The 12057-nt window shown below is 40.5% G+C and overlaps 1 protein-coding gene across 1 annotated transcript; it reads right to left on the reverse strand.

Annotated features, from left to right (window-relative positions):
* Window positions 1–313: 313 nt before the first annotated feature.
* Window positions 314–11079, reverse strand: LOC131199621 (matrix metalloproteinase-18-like). The gene is made up of 6 exons (XM_058185583.1): window positions 10820–11079; window positions 8251–8468; window positions 8005–8150; window positions 5272–5397; window positions 3384–3545; window positions 314–959 (listed from the first exon to the last, which is right to left on the reverse strand). The coding sequence occupies exons 1-6, from the start codon at window positions 10925–10927 to the stop codon at window positions 946–948; spliced, it is 774 nt and encodes a 257-aa protein (XP_058041566.1). The 5' UTR covers window positions 10928–11079; the 3' UTR covers window positions 314–945.
* Between the last annotated feature and the right edge of the window lie 978 nt (window positions 11080–12057).

Genomic DNA, 12057 nt, shown 5'->3' on the forward strand with positions numbered 1-12057 from the left:
TGAATTGGAGAGTATTTGAAAGTCAACCTGCTTGGAGAAACTGACAAATTGCTCTGCCAACTTCATCCCCCACTCCCTTGAACATGCTAGAAAAGCTCTATCACTTATATCCTGAATTAAACACACACACAGCTTTCTACTACAGATGCAGACCCAACTTGAGGGAAAAGAAAAAACCGATTCACACACAAATTCACACACGTAGGCAACACCTCCCCACAACCCCGTGCACTAACCAAACTTTTATAGACTTTCATTACATACAGAAGAAAATATAAATGCTTCCTAGATCACAACACATGAAAGGGTTGGATTATTTATTAGCTATGTCATAAGTACAAGAAGATTTCCCAAAACATCTCCAGTTGCTTATAAAAAAAAATAACAAGGAATTATTACAAGGAAAACAAAAAATAACAAGAGCCCCGAACTAATAACTGAGAGATGGAATCTGACATAGATCAGGGGTCTCCAACCTTGGCAACTTTAAGACTTGTGGACTTCAACTCCCAGAATTCATCAGCCAGCTTTGCTGGCTGAGGAACTCTGGGAGTTGAAGTCCACAAGTCTTAAAGTTGCCAAGGTTGGAGACCCCTGACATAGATCAATCCCCAAAGACTTTCTGGTACAACCAGATCGTGGTGGTTTCTCTACATGGCCAGAAGGTTGGTGTTGGATTGATGTTGGATGACACACTGTTTCCAAGTGAAGGCATCTACAGAACACGCACACTTTGCAGTTGGTCATCTGCATCTTGAGTTGGACCAGGAACCAACGTAGCTTTCATAACAAAGTACAGTCCACTAGTTTTCCTCCGTTATCAAGCAGGCAACCAAACTTTTGCTGCTTTTACTATGTTATAAACTTAGTTGAAATAATGCTTTTGACCTGTGCAAAATATAAATTCTTCCATGCCATTTAAATACAATGGGTTCTTCAACGGTTTCATTTCCTTGCTCCTAAGAAAGAAAGAAAAGAAGGATATTGTTAAAGGGAGTTAAAAATAAATAAATATACATATAGGATAAAATAGGAACACAGCTGTTTTTCCAGAGCAGATTTGCTCAATAAAAAGAAGAGTGATTAATTTGCTCCACTACAATAGGCTGGTTAGAACCGAATCAGGAATCCTTGGCGGGCTCTTGTTCAGGAAACCTGGTGCCATGCTTACTGTGGAGAATCAGGGATATGATTTTGAAGAAATAGACAAGGACTCCTATATAAGCAAAAGGGGCTGAAACATTCTTTAAATCTGGGAAACAAGAAAATATCAGAAAAACATGACTGGCTCCTCCTGGAAACTTTGGGATACAAGAGGGAGAGGAGATAAACAGAATGAGGCTATTTGGAGCTGGCTGTGGGACATCCTAAGGTGATGGCAGAGCCACCAAGGTTTTGGTTTATGATTATAGAATTATGGGTGTGGGCGTGCACACAATACCCCCTCCCCCACTCCTGGCACACAATGTCAAAAAGGTTAGCCATCACTGGTATAGAGGTTGGGCACGGGGTTGGGCTAGAAGACCTCAGATCTTTCAAATCTGTTATTCTCTTACTTAGAGAAACAGCAGCTTCCTGATACTTCCAGATGCTACCTCAAAGACTGATAGCAACAGGAGAAACAAGAGACCTCTCTTGTGAGATCACTTCCTCTGATTTTGTTTTTCAAGTATCACTTAGCTGACAGTGGTCATCGAAACACAGTATCTGAACTGGAGCTTGCAACACAAAAATGGTTTGCCAGTTTTTTGCTACTGTTTTTTGCTACTGTTAGTTATTTTATTTTATTATTATTTAAATTTGTATACCGCCCTTCTCCCGAAGGACTCAGTTAGTTATTTGCTACTGTTTTTTGCTCATCTCTTATCTGTTATGGGTTGTACCTTTTCAACTGTAAGACAATGAGCAGGGACAACTGATATTTACAACTTTCTTTTGTTTCTTAGTGCTTTTCCTCCACTATGGTATGATGAAAGCTAAATTCAGTGAAAAAGCCAACCAATATATGTCCAAAATAATGAGTGGCTAAATTGTTGGACTTTGACTGGAGAAGTCTTAGTTCAAGTCCTCTTTCAGCCATAGATTTCAGTACATGGTTTCAATCTGCTGACATTCTCTTAGCCCTAATTATAAATCACAACAGTATTTTGGAGATAAAATAACATTAAGGGAAACCTCCCCATGTAAGACGCTGTGAGCTCAAAGAGAAAAAGCAGACTATTAAAAAAAATGTTGTGTACCAGTTAATGGTCCCCTCTAGTTAACAACAGCACCCATTAGAAAGTGCGTACAACCCACACAAAATTGGAAGAAGGAGAACCCACCAACAGAAGAAGTTTTAATTAAGAAAATCCTAGAATGTGCAGAGATGGATAAACTCACAAAGGAAATCAAAGAAAAAGAGGATACAGACTATTATAAGGTCTGGTGTAGATGGTATGAATGGTTGGAAAACAGGAAAGATAAGAAAATTGAACTACAGGGTAAAATGTAGCTGAAAAGTAGAATAAGATAAAATTAAAATATGTATAAATAGTAAGAAAGGACTGCTTTGAATAGCTGATAAGAAACAGTGATATGTACAGTATATAAATGTTGTATGTTTGTCTTGTGTTTTAATGTGTTCAAAATAAAAAAAACTTTTAAAAAAGAAAGAAAGTGAGTACAACAAAAGGTTGGGGAGCGATTAAAATGCACTTCACTATAAGAATTAGAAACTTCATACCGTACTTGGCTAACAGATTAACAAGAGTTAGAAGGGATCTTGAAGGTCATCTAATCCAACCCCCCAGCCCAAGTAGGAGACCTTACACCATTCCTGACAGATGGCAGTCCTGTCTCTTCTTGAAAGCTTCTAGTGATGAAGCTCCCACAACCTCTGAAGGCAAGTTGTTCCATTGGTTGATTGTTCTCACTGTCAGAAAATTGCTCCTTATTTCCAGGTTGAAGCTCTCCTTGGTCAGTTTCCATCCATTATTCCTTGTCTGGCCTTCAGGTGCTTTGGAAAAATAGCTTGACCCCCTCCTCTCTGTGGCAGCCCCTCAAATATTGGAACACTGCTATCATGTCTGCCCTGGTCCTTCTCTTCCCTAGACTAGCCATGCCTGGTTCCTGTAACCGTTCTTCATATGTTTTAGCCTCCAGTCCCCTAATCATCTTGGTTGCTCTTCTCTGCACACTTTCTAGAGTCTCATCTTTTTTATAGTGTGGTGACCAAAACTGGATGTATTATTCTAGGTGTGGTCTTACTAAGGCTTTATAGAGTAACATTAGTACCTTACTTGATCTTGATTATATCCTTCTGTTAATACAACTTAGAATTGCATTGGCTTTTTTGGCTGCCTCTGAACACAGTTGGCTCATATTTAATTGGTTGTACTTACCATAAAATCTCTGAATTCTTTGTCTGTCATTATCTGGAAGACTGAAGGACTGTGGGTTTGTGTAAGCATATGTTGGGTACATCAAAGAGCCAATGACATTAGAATGGGAAAGTCCTAAAGCATGACCAAATTCATGTGCCGCAACAAGGAACAGGTTGACCCCTAAAACAAAAGAAAAGAAAAATGTGTCATTTAGCAGAAACTGATATATGGCATCCTATAGCCCAAGACTATATAACTACATTGCAAAAAAGATGTAACTACATCGCAAAAAAGGCCTTAAAAGTTGTAAACCTAATCTTGCGTAGCTTCCTCTCCAAAAACACTACTGTTGTGACTTGTCCTCCCTCCTCTCCTCAGCCGGGCCCTTCCCATCTCCAACCGGGCCTTTTATCAGACTCTGAGTCTAATAATGAAGATGAAAGGCCTGTCATGACTCCAGCCCCCGGCCCTGGCCCCATACCCGGAGAGGATTCAAAGAGTGAAAGGAGAAGCCCAATAAACCTCACTCATACAGTGTGTGTTCCTTTGGCTCAGCCTTCAGAGCAGGAAGCCAGCCAGGTGGTGGAATTACCCGGGCCTACTCCCTTTGACCTCTCCCTTTCCCAGATGCTGACAGCAGATCCAGCTGAAGAAAATTCATTGTGGGTGGACCCTCGCTTCCGGAGACCTGAGAGGCCACGCCAGCAGAAGGAAGGGTGGGGCAGGCCTGGATAAATGCTGAGTCATGGAACCACACCACACAGCCTATATAAAGGACCTGCTTTTGGCATTCCAACCTTGAGTCAAGCAAAGTCTTATCTAGTTTGCTGAAATCGGACCCTATCGCTGAAGTCACAACTTGGACTCCTGCCTGCCCTGATAAACCTCGAAGGAACTTGGCAAGCTGCAGAGGCTTCGTTGCCAAGTTTGTTACGGACTTCCTTGACTCGTTCGTCGGAGTGGGAGTGGGACACGACAACTACACTACTAACCAGAGCATATAAAACATTTGCTAGACCAATTCTTGAATATAGCTCGACTGTCTGGAATCCATACCACATTTCTGACATCAATACAATTGAACGTGTCCAGAAATATTTTACTAGAAGAGTTCTCCACTCTTCTGAATACAACAAAATACCTTATGCCATCAGACTTGAAATCCTGGGTTTAGAAAATGTAGAACTACGCCGCCTTCGACCTGAGTTTAACTCATAGAATCTTCTATTACAATGTCTTTCCTGTCAAAGACTACTTCAGCTTCAATTGCAACAATACACGAACACATAATAGATTTAAGCTTAATGTTAACCGCTCTAATCTTGATTGCAGAAAATATGACTTCAGTAGCAGAGTTGTTAATACTTGGAATACACTACCTGACTCTGTGGTCTCTTCCCAAAATCCCCAAAGTTTCAACCAAAAACTGTCTACTATTGACCTCACCCCATTCTTAAGAGGTTTGTAAGGGGTGTGCATAAGTGCCTACCGTTCCTATCCTATTGTTTTCCTTCAATATATCCAATTAATATAGTTATTACATACTCATACTCATATATATGCTTATATATTGTATAATTATTTCATGCTTATGGTTATATATACTGTGTGACAAAATAAATAAATAAAAATAAAAATATATAGTTAATGCCTTTTCAGGGCTAGAACTTCATTTGACTCTCATGACAGGGGCCAGGACAAAAATAAAATTGGGTTTAATCTAAGTATAATATTAAATATAATTTATATTCCCAGTTCAGGGGCAAATATTTCAGAGGTCTTCAGGTATCAACTGGTTGCCAGGTTGCGATCGATTACTCTTTGCTTATGACGTTAATGGTCTTGGCAATAATTTTCATTATATAATAGATGAGCAATAACCTCAAATAGTTAATGAATGACTTACCTCTGTTCTCCGCTGACCATTTCTCTGCTTCATCAAAATGTGTATCTCCCCCAATTCCTGATCCAGGAAAGTAAGCATGAGCCAAAACTCCTCCTTGGCGATCAAAAGGGTTATAATCACCATGTTCTAAATTTGAAATATAACATATAAGCCATCAATGAATAAGATGGTAGTTTAGGAGCATTATGCTGCATTTTCCACACCCTTAAGTAAACCTATTTCCTTTTTTTTTTGGACTTTCACTATCCATATAATCATGCAATATGAATATGGGCCATGGTGACAGTGATGTAGTGATAACTTCTGGGTTAGGTATAAGATTTTCTGAGCTTAAATCATTTCTCCAAAGCATCTCTCCAGGTACTGAATGATGGATCGGGAGGGAGAAATCGGAAGATTGGAATGTAATCAAACTAATTGGGAATCTTTTCCAAGCTATTTATTTGTTAATGAATGATGTCTAATTTTGAAACAGAACAATATCTCTAATTTATATTAACTAAGAGATATTCCTTGATTGAAGATTTTCTCCTATGTTTATTATTTAAGGAGGAAAGAGATCAAAATTTCTTAGGAACATCATTATTCTCATCATTAATTCTTAGGAACATCATCTTCAGATGCAAGAATCCAAGTAGATGTCAGCCAAGACCAGGGGTGAAATCCAGCAGGTTCTGACAGGTTCTGGAGAACTGGTAGCGGAAATTTTGAGCAGTTCGGAAAACCAGCAAATACCACCTCTAGCTAGCCCCAGAGTGGGGTGGGAATGGAGATTTTGTAATATCCTTCCCCCAGGAGTGAGGTGGGAATGGGGATTTTGAAGTATCCTTCCTCTGCCATGCCCACCAAGCCACACCACACCCAGAAAGCCACACCCAAAGAACCAGTGGTAAAAAAATTTGGATTTCACCACTGGCCAAGACTTATATAAATGGTTACTCTCTGCTTCTCTCTAGTGGTCATCTGAATTTTTAAACCCAGCTATGATAGCTCTTGGATATCAGAACTATAGCCAGTGATTCAATCCAAACAGAGAACTCACAGAGAGCAGCAAGCAGTCTCAATCACAGCCATCAATCATTTCATAGAACAAGAGATCATTGCAGTGATGCCAAAATAGCAATAATTTTTAAGCCTGGGCTAATATATCTGTGACTTGATCTGAAGAAGTGGTGAAAGAGGAAGCCAGCTAGAACTGGAAAGAATCTTCAATCAATGAAAAATCCTAATGAATAACTACATAATCTTTGCTTCAACAAATGCAGGGAAAAGGGGGATTCCCACCTCTCACCTTGGTAATTAATTATACTTATTATTATTTATCTGCTCATACGGTCAACAAAATCTGCCTTCCTTCAACTTGGTGTGACATCCTTTTGAAAGATGTTCTCCTTCTTCTGAAGATTAAATATATCTGATTCCACCAATATCTCTTCACAGAACAACTTTTTTTATATCAACTCGGCAATCTTTCTGTGAACCTATTCCAGTTAGCAATTGCAATAGCATTTAGTCTTATATACCACCCCATGGTGTTTTACAACACTCTCTGGGTGGTTTACAATGTAAGCATTATTTGCATATTGCTCCCAACAATCTGGGTCCACATTTTACCGACCTGGGAAGGATAGAAGGCTGAGTTAACCTTGAGCCCTGTCAGGATCGAACTCCAACTGTGGGCAGAGTTCGTCTGCAATTATGAATTCTAACCACAGCGCTCCCAGGGTTCTTCAGTTATCTGAGATTTTTTTTAAAAAATGGAGTCTACAGCTGGATGACCATTTGAGATGGGGTCTGACCAATGCAGACTAAAGTAGAACTACTATTTCCCATCAATAATTTCAATTTAAGCATCTGCCCTTCCAGGGAGGAAAACACCCTCTGGATTATACTCTAATCAGCTTTGAATGTGATCAGTGAAAGCAGAGAGAATTTAAATGATGCTTCAGAAAGAGATAAGAATGGAAAGTGGAGTGGAGTGGAGTGGAGTCAGTAGTGAAATTCAGGTTTTTTTTACCACCGGTTCTGTGGGCATGGCTTGGTGGGCATGGCTTGGTGGGCATGGCAGGAGAAGGATACTGCAAAATCCCCATTCCCTCCCCACTCCTGGGGCCAGCCAGAGGTGGCATTTGCCGGTTCTCTGACCTACTCAAAATTTCCACTACCGGTTCTCCAGAATCTGTCAGAACCTGCTGGATTTCACCCCTGAGTGGAGTGGGGTGGAGTAGGGTGGAGGAGAGGAGAGAAAGGCTGGGGGAAGAAGAGAAGGAAGGAGGCAAAAGAAGAGGGAAATAGAGAGGTGAAAGGAGAGAGGGAAGTAGATGGGAGGAGAGGAGTAGGAGAAATGGAAGGAGAGGGAAGTGGAGAAGAAGAGAGAAGAGAGGGGAGAGGGGAGAGGGAAAGAGAGGGAAGTAGAGAGGGGAGAGGAGAAGGAGAAAGGGAAGGAGAGGGAAGTGGAGAAGAGAGAAGAGAGGGGACAGGGGACAGGGAAAGAGAGGGAAGTAGAGGGGGGAGAGGAGAAGGAGAAAGGGAAGGGAAGGGGAGGGGAGGAGAGGAGAGGAGAGGAGAGGAGAGGAGAAGGAAAGAGGAAATGAGATGGACTGTCATTGTAAAATTGAAAATGTGATGTATTATAAAGGAAATTATATAATAAAAACATTTTTAAAAAGGGATAGAAATCGTGTGAAAAATGCATATTTTGAGAGCTAGTTGATTAAAAACAGGCAGCCTTACCACCACGTGCAAAAGATATTTCAATATCAGCAGGTCTGAAAACCTTTTGGAACCTCAGTGGAGTCACATCACTCCAAACTTGGAATGCCTTTTCTATGGCTGCTTCAACTGTCGTTCTTGGCAAATCCGGAGTATAATTATTAATCCTTTAAAGTAACAAAAGAATGACAGAATATGACTATGCAAGAAATCATGTAACCAATAAGTTCTTCGTTAAAAAACAACAACCTTGAAATTGTAATTAACCTGTACGTGAGGACTTTTTTATTCCAGATTCTTGTTGGGGCTTTATGATCTTCTGAGTCATCCGAGACTCCACAGCGAGGCTGTTTCATTACGTTTAATGTATCTTTATCCATTCTTCCGGTGACAGACAAATGGAAAAATTCCTGCATTTCTCTGAGCCGTTCTTGCAGGCTGCGGCCATCTTTGTGATAGGTTGGGAAGAATTTGTCCAGATAAACCTAGATTATGGAAAATAAAAATAAATGTTTCATGCATCTTTTGTACCATGCTTTTTTCCTGAATGCACGGAAAGCAATGTGTTCTGTCCCCCCACCTCAGTCCGGGAGGCACGTGAACTGACTTAATTAGCCAACAATTTAGTCCACGGCAGCTATCAGCTCTGGCAGCAGACCAGCAAACGTCTACCAAGGTTTTCCCTGATGTTACTGGAGCAACCAGGAATTCAGGAACAAAAAACTATCCAGGCCAAATGCTCAGTCAAATAGTTCAGTTCAAATTTTCTCCAGTCGGTTTGTTTGTCCGTCACGAAGTAGTAGAACAGCCCCTCCTGCTTTTATACCCTGTGGGGTGTGGCTCCATGACTCAGCCCTTTCTAGGCCTGCTCCACCCCTTCTTCTGTTGTTCCTGCCTCTCTTGTCTATGAAACCCGGGATTTAACCAGGACTGATTATCCACAGCTGGGTCTGGAAGCATTGCCTGGACGGGGGGAGATACAAGAGACAGAGGCCTCGTCACCTCCTCCACCTGGCCTGCCTCTGGCTCCTGGAACTGAGACAGAGAGGCCGGCCCTGCAGAGGGGAGCCCTGACAGCCCTTCCCCCTCAATCTCTGAGTCACTTTCTGGCAGGGGGCCAGGCCCGGGGAGGACGGAGCCACAACACAATGTCTATGCTCTAACCTAGGCATTCCCAAACCACGAAGCAGACTCCTTATCCTGACAAAAAAAACCTTTTTATTAACTTACTGTGAATTCATCTCATTCACATCCAGCAAAGTCCTTCAAGGGTGAATTTATAGTCACAGACCTTATCTGGCTTGGGGAGCTGCCAGGCCGATATCTTCAAAACTTGGCTAAGAGTCACGAACCAATTAAGCGAACTAATTGTCTCCTGCAAACTCCACTCACCTTTCACTTCTCTTTTATTCCCTTTGGGAGGGGCCCTTCATCGTCCACATGGGCCTTACTCCCAAGTTGACCCTTGTTCTTTAGCTGTTCCCTTCGTCTGGCAACTCTGCGAATGCACATACTGGGAACAGACTCCAGCTGTTCGTCTGCCTCATTAATGTCTGACTCCAAAGGCAGCTGATAACTGGCATTCAACCCTGGCCTCCTCTCTGCCTTTGATGCAGAGCCCTCATCAGAGCCTTCCCAGACTCCAGGACTGGACCATGTTCCTCCCCAACCTCCTCACTGTCTGAATCTGCTGCCAGCTCTGCTGGCTACTGGCGGGCCACAACAGTTTAATCTATGCGGTGTACAGATAACTTTGATTTCCACAATTAATTTAGTGATTGTTCAATGTTACAACAGCACTGAGAAAAGTGACTTATGACCCTTTTTCACACGGCCATTGCAGCAGCCCCATTGGTCATGTGATCAAAAATCAGACGCCTGGCAACTGGCATGTATTTTATGTATCTCTATCCTGCTACAGGCTTGATACTAATAAATGGTGCTGCATTTATTTACTCTGCACATTATATCGTACAGTCACCATTTTCATCCTTTCCCACCAAACACTGCCAGTCAGTTTTCATTTACTCTGGTGGTTATCCTGTAAAGCAACAGCCAAACTTTAATTGATACCTTCAGGAAAGAGGCAATATAGCCATCCAATTGGGATGCCAGCTGGGTAATTGATAGAGCTATAAGCTAGACATATCATGTAAGCTGAGTGACGATATAAATTTGACAAATAAATAAATAAAAATTGCTGTAGAATTCTTTTAGCAGCCGATGGATAGACCACTCAATCTTTGAGATTTCTTCCAGGTTTAAAGTTCTGGTTATGTGATCCATTATAATAAGAACTAAAAAGAAGAAGACTGTTCTATTTTTAATAGAATTCAACTGCCGTTCCTTATTCCTGCTAAACTTGCCAATTTCTTAAATCACAGATGCATTTATTTATTTTGCTTTTGACACCATAAGCGATGGTCAAGAGAAAGAAACAGACTTTTGATGTCATAAAAATAACTTCTCTCTCTCTCTGTATCTCTGTCGGTGTTTTTGGAAATGCTTATGTTAAGTTGAAATGTCTATTGTAGACTTTGTATATATACAGTATTATGTACATCCTAAACAATAAGAGAAAGAAGTCAATAGGACAGAAATATTCATTAGGAAAGCATGGGATAAGTCAGCGCATGGATAGAAACCAACACATATCAACTTGAGTAGCGTGATGGGGAAAAAAAAGGCAATGTTATGGATGCAGAAATAACATACTGTGAATGTACAATACAGATGTATATTCCTTAAGTAAATAATTAATTTAAAAATAATACAATTTAGGATAGCAGCAGAATCAATCAATCTATAGATGCAAGGAAGCTTTGGTGGAACTTACTTGTAGAAGTTTTGCGTCTTCGGCACTTGGTCCATCTGCAGCACCGGGATCTATCGGGATAGCAAATAAAGAAGGCAGAATAACTGCGGCACAGATCAGGATGTACATCGTAATGACTCTAAGTGCAAATTCAGTGTTAAAGGAGAAGACTTTGGATCTGTGATGCCACCCAAGGACCACATACTTGTATTTATAGCGGACCCATAGGTTTTGCTGCTAGTTCCTTAGTGACTCATTCTGTTGTTCTGTCTGTGGTTTTGTGAACTTATTACATAAGTTTTAAACAGTTTATGTAATATTTTAAACAATTCTACAATAGGTGAAAACCTCCCCCACTAATGACAGTCCTACACAGGAAGCCATCTACATCATTCTTGGGTTACTCTCCTTTATGACACTAAAAAACACAGAAAAACCCACTTCCTTAAATTGAGCTAGAGGTATTTCTTTATTAAAAAGAACGGATGAAATTTATTCAATAAAAATGCATTGAGCTCTCTCAGCCCAACCCACTTCACAAGATAATTGTTGCGATGGTGGAAATACAAGACAGGAACATTCAAGAAATGTTTCCAAGAAAGGAAGGCGCTGAAGTCATAAACAGAGCTGGGCTGCAATGATTTGAACGATCACAAGATGGCAGCCATAAAGATTAAGTTTTGATAGTCATAGGTAGAAAGATTTCTTACGGTATAGGACTCAGGTTTGTGTGAGGTAAAGAAATGGGTATAGAACCAGGGCCCTGTTAGTTGGCCTACAATGATTTTCTACTTTGTATCTATAAACAAAGAAAATATTGCAAAGGTAATATAAGTAATTTAATAGGATTATTCAATTGCACTTTTTCTCACATTTGATTTTTTAAAAATATCAATGTCAATTCTACTCCTGAGGTATTATTTCATTGTCAAGCAGCTTAAAACTGCTGGAAAATAAAAATGAATCCTTTAATTGAATGAAATATAAACAAATCAAATTATTTTTTGCCGTTTTTTACTGGCTTCCCGGATTAAAGCTGTTCCAAGCATACATAAATTTTTATCTGATTGTCACAGAACAGCTAATGACCTCAGGGAAATCCATGAAGAAGGATAATAAAAGACAAGATGTGGCCCATGCCCATGAAACCGAGACCCCTCTCTGTTTTACATGTCTTGTTCTGCATGATCATGTTAGAAAATCAAGTGTTGGAAATCTTCAGAATCAAGAACATAGCTAAATGCCTTGGATTGCTTACA

Source organism: Ahaetulla prasina, chromosome 5 (assembly GCF_028640845.1).
Source record: "Ahaetulla prasina isolate Xishuangbanna chromosome 5, ASM2864084v1, whole genome shotgun sequence".
NCBI lineage: Eukaryota > Metazoa > Chordata > Lepidosauria > Squamata > Colubridae > Ahaetulla > Ahaetulla prasina.